The sequence below is a fragment of the Eschscholzia californica genome, unplaced genomic scaffold (assembly GCF_041429995.1).
Source record: "Eschscholzia californica isolate CP2 unplaced genomic scaffold, dmEscCali1.0.p SCAF_1, whole genome shotgun sequence".
Lineage (NCBI taxonomy): Eukaryota > Viridiplantae > Streptophyta > Magnoliopsida > Ranunculales > Papaveraceae > Eschscholzia > Eschscholzia californica.
In genome coordinates, this window is record NW_028238198.1 from 61,475,032 (window position 1) to 61,476,836 (window position 1,805).

Sequence of the window (1,805 nt, forward strand, 5' to 3'; positions counted from 1 at the left end):
ATCAATGAAAACTATCAACCGAGAGTCATAAGGGTATGATCAGTGAAGTAGTTCGGTCACCTAGAACGACGGAGTCGACGGCAGGGCCCTAGTCCGCTTAACTCAGAAGAATTGGGATTTTGGAATCACGTTATTAATCGGGGACGGTTTTATATTGAATAATGTGGGAAAACTAAATTTTCCAAAAACGATAACGAGTTTAAAATTTTGTAATTATTTTATGTAGTTTTAAGATGATGAAAGTGAATTTCAACTTCCGCTCACTTCCCGACAAGGAGAAGCTGAATGAGCCCAACTTCGTCGAATGGGAGAGGAACCTGGGAATAGTTCTCAGGATGGAAGGCAAGCTGAATGTGCTAGAAACTCCAATTCCAATATTGGATGCTACTTCGACTCATGAAGAAAATGAGCATGAAAAGAATGTTCGGAAGAGGGTAGAGCCAGTTACGTGCTTGATGTTGGCAACCATGGAACCTACTCTTCAAGGGCAGTTCATAGACATGGATGCTTACTCCATGATTCGACAATTTCGGGAAATGTTCCAGATACAGTCGAGATTGGAGATGTTTGAAACCTCTAGAGAACTTTTGGACATGCGCCTCGAGAAAGAAAAACCAGTTGGGCCTCATGTGCGTCAGATGATCTGGCTCATTGGCAAACTGGCTAAACTGGGTTTTCCTTATAGCCAACAAGGCGGCTACCGACACGATCCTTCACTCCCTCCATAGTGGTTTCAATCAGTTTAAGATGAACTACAACATGAATGGATGGGATAAAATGTTGGAGGAACTTCATGCGATGCTTCAGACAGCCGAACAGGACGTAGCAATAGTGGAACATAAGAAGGATGCTCTTATGATACAAAAGGACAAAGGGTTTAAGAAAGGTGAAAAGCAGAAGAAGAAACCTGCGTCAAAAGGAAAAGGCAAACGGGCTACCAAACCCAAAGACAAAGGGACTCCTCTTGACACCAAGTGTTTCTACTGCGATGGCAAAGGCCACTGAAAGAGAAACTGCCCTAAGTTCTTGGAGGACAAGAAAACATAATAGTAGTTTCCGGTTCAGGTATTAACAGTTAATTTCTCAAATACTGAAAATTCTCAAATTTTGGTATAAGATACCTAAAATGCCCTATCATTGTAAATGTACAAGAGCAGCTGAGAACTGAGTATTTAGCTAAAGGATATAAGATCGAAGAGCTTTATTACTCTACAACATCAACTAGAGAGGTGAAAGTGAGCTAATTCCCAAAAGCTATTAACTAGTCAAATTAAGAAGAAGTTCTTCTTATTATCAAACTACCATTGGAGTTCCAGCTAGCTTTCAAGGTGGGAGATTAAGTAGATCATTCGGTGTCCCAAGTAGAGGAGCTACAATTGGAGCTCTTGGTCTTCTAAAGCGATTGGAAAGGTTCGAGCGAAAACTAGCGATTAAGGTAATCTTCTACACTCTTAGTTGATCATTAGTTTATGCATGTGCTCCTGGGATACTAATGTTAGACGTGTGATGTCCGAGATTCCGCTAACAACATTAGTAGACACCACCAATTCCCAACACATAACAGATCCTATTCCGTTAACAAGATCAATTTAAATCAAAAGCAATTGACCTCGTTTTGTGGCAAATTCATCAAGAAACTCATTCAGTAGAAAAACATCCAAAATTTACCAACTAAATATTAGAAGAAACACAATGTCATGATTTGGGTGCCTTTAAATTACTATATCACAAATTTAACCAACTGGCCAATCTTCTATGATCGGAATAGCAAAGAACAATTCATTAACAACGATAATCGTTGAAAC

At 39.7% G+C, this 1,805-nt stretch overlaps 1 protein-coding gene across 1 annotated transcript; it reads left to right on the forward strand.

The window, feature by feature from the left end:
- The first annotated feature begins 236 nt into the window (after positions 1-236).
- LOC147568017 (uncharacterized) lies at positions 237-728 on the forward strand. The gene has a single exon (XM_086658880.1). It carries the CDS (start codon positions 237-239, stop codon positions 726-728), a length of 492 nt encoding a protein of 163 aa, XP_086515006.1.
- Positions 729-1,805: the final 1,077 nt, after the last annotated feature.